The following is a 2,484-nucleotide window of genomic DNA, read 5'->3' as shown; positions in this document are numbered from 1 at the left end:
GTGTTATCAACCACGAAATTCTTTCCTTTCAATTGAGTGATGAATGTTCTGCCATTGTCAGCGGGTGAGCGACGCCGATAGAGATGGTATCCGTCGTTTCCAGTTTGAGTTTCCGAAATAAAAGCACGGGGATAGCGTTTTTTGCATTTACTGTCCGACATATAAACCGAAGATGGATCGTGTTCTCCGCATGGCCCATGAACCATATTGGCCATCACCACTTCGTGCAACTCTGGATCTATTTCAACATCAGGAATTTCGAAATGATGTCATCAATTTGGTCAGGTGTAATTTTCTCCACCATCCAAAGAAGAATGTGTGCGTGGGGCAAACCTCTCTTCTGCCACTCCACTGAGTACATCCAGCATCGAACAGTGCCATATACACGTTGTTTCGTAATAAAGTCCATCAAACATCTGAGTTTTTGTTTAAACACGCGTGCTGTAACGTCGTGGCGATCGCTTGGTGATTGACCGGGATGCAATAGATTCGTAATGTCTGGCCATTTTGGATTGCAAGTAAATGTAACAAACAAATCCGGCCGTCCATAATTGCGCACGTAAGTCATCGCATCCTGGGAGTACTCATGCATGTGTCTAGGACTGCCAATGTATGTCGATGGCAAAATATAGAGTCGACCAATATCTGTAATATCCGCATCACCATTCATTGCATCTCTTAAGTGAATATACTCTTCAGATCGCAACTTCGACTGATTGTATCGCATGTAATTAAGTCGTTCTGTCTCAACTTTAACGTACATGTCAACTGCATACTGTTGAAATAACCGTCCATATCTCAGTAAGTGGTTGTCATAGTTTTGGCGAATCATCATTCGATATGCGTAAAACTTCATTGAACTGACTTTTTTATTTGTCTCGACACCTAAAAGCTTAAATTACCTATATATATGAAGTAGCAAACAAAAATTTTTTTTTACTAACCATTCACCGGATTTATCATCTTATATCCTAAGTGATATCCGTCTTCTCCACGGCAGAACATGAGCGGATATTGCATTGCGTCGTAAGACCGATGTGTCTCACTTATCCGTTTTAGTGCGTTTTGATTTCTACGTTTGATAACAATATCACGCGACTGCAAATTTTCTCCAACAACAACAACTGATATTTCGCTAACTGTAGGTGCATTATATTGTCTTTCATGTGTCCCTGTTGGTCTTTTGTCCGCTTGTATGATTATACTATGATCATCTGTTGGCATACGTTCCAACGAAATCGTAAACAGTTTAATGAGGCCATTGTGTTCGTGTAACATTTGCTGCAATTGTTCGATTATTTCTCTTTTCGTTGTATTGAAGATAGCACAACGCCGATTTACTTCATCATGTGAATCTCCCAGAAAGTAAATTTGGAGATATTTGTGTTCTTGATCTGGATGCGGCAACAGCGATCCAGCGAGATGAAAAATTTGCCCATGAACCTGTATAATTGGAGGAAAGCTCTGTAGTTTCTGTCGAATATTGTTTGGCAAAAATACCTTAAACGTTGGATTGTAGTTTTGTTCATTTACAATTTCACCGCCAAACGACGTCATTTGAAAACAATCGTTGTACATTTTAGTGTGCTTTAAGAAATGGCTCGAGTGAGGAGATTCACCGTAAAGCAGCTGGAACAATGGCTGTGGTGGTGGAAGCAATTCTGGCAACTTAACCTTTCCCCGGCGCAACATAACCCTGGCGGTTCATTTTTAAATTTGACTGCATTGCAATATTGACAAACTACTGACATCTGACCGATTTGAACAGATGCGCTATATTGAATGTTTGGATCATATCGAAAACCTGCCCGTTCAATGTTCACAAAAGAAAGATGTTGCCGCTGTTGTCGTCGAATAATCGCATGTTGTGATCTTACTTCATCACTTTGGCGAGCACGAACTTCCCTTCTTCTCGATCGTTGTTGCTGATTGTGAACTTCCCTTCTTCTCAATCGTTCTTGCTGATTGTATGTTTGGTTGACATCTTCTAACTGGTGCGTGCTATTCTCCAGCAGTCTATTTCGTGGTGAAAATGAAATGATCATTCATTTGCATAAAGTTCATATAAGGTTTTACGGACCAATAACTTACCTTTGAAAACTCCAAAAATGAATGAATTAAACTAAGGAAGCAGATCAATTGAATGATAAATTCCAATGTACATAAATCGGTATTCGCCAACACGCTAAATCACTTTCACTAAATAACTCACTTTTTAAAACAAAATATATCAATATATCAGTAAAGCAAGGCGCATTTTTATTGCCCTCTAAATTTTGCGTGTTCGATTGCAAAGCAAAATTGACGTTTAATTTAATTTGTGTTTGTTTCATAAAACTGCCATTTCCATAAACCAAATAACAGCGCTGACAAATCGGCTAATGTCATACCGCGTTAGAAGCGTCATTCGAAGACAATTTATACCATGGAACAGTACACTCCAAAAGAACGCGCTGAAATTGTTCAGCTTTATATTCAAAATAA

The 2,484-nt window shown here is 39.1% G+C and overlaps 1 protein-coding gene across 1 annotated transcript; it reads right to left on the bottom strand.

Annotated features, from left to right (window-relative positions):
- Positions 1-939: 939 nt before the first annotated feature.
- On the bottom strand, positions 940-2,045 carry LOC128200518 (uncharacterized). The gene is made up of 2 exons (XM_052894172.1): positions 1,750-2,045; positions 940-1,696 (listed from the first exon to the last, which is right to left on the bottom strand). The coding sequence occupies exons 1-2, from the start codon at positions 2,043-2,045 to the stop codon at positions 940-942; spliced, it is 1,053 nt and encodes a 350-aa protein (XP_052750132.1).
- Positions 2,046-2,484: the final 439 nt, after the last annotated feature.

Source organism: Galleria mellonella, unplaced genomic scaffold (genome assembly GCF_026898425.1).
Source record: "Galleria mellonella isolate WM207_F2 unplaced genomic scaffold, CSIRO_AGI_GalMel_v1 utg1984, whole genome shotgun sequence".
Lineage (NCBI taxonomy): Eukaryota > Metazoa > Arthropoda > Insecta > Lepidoptera > Pyralidae > Galleria > Galleria mellonella.
Note: the sequence above shows the minus strand (reverse complement) of the source record. Positions and strands in the feature narration are given on the sequence as shown.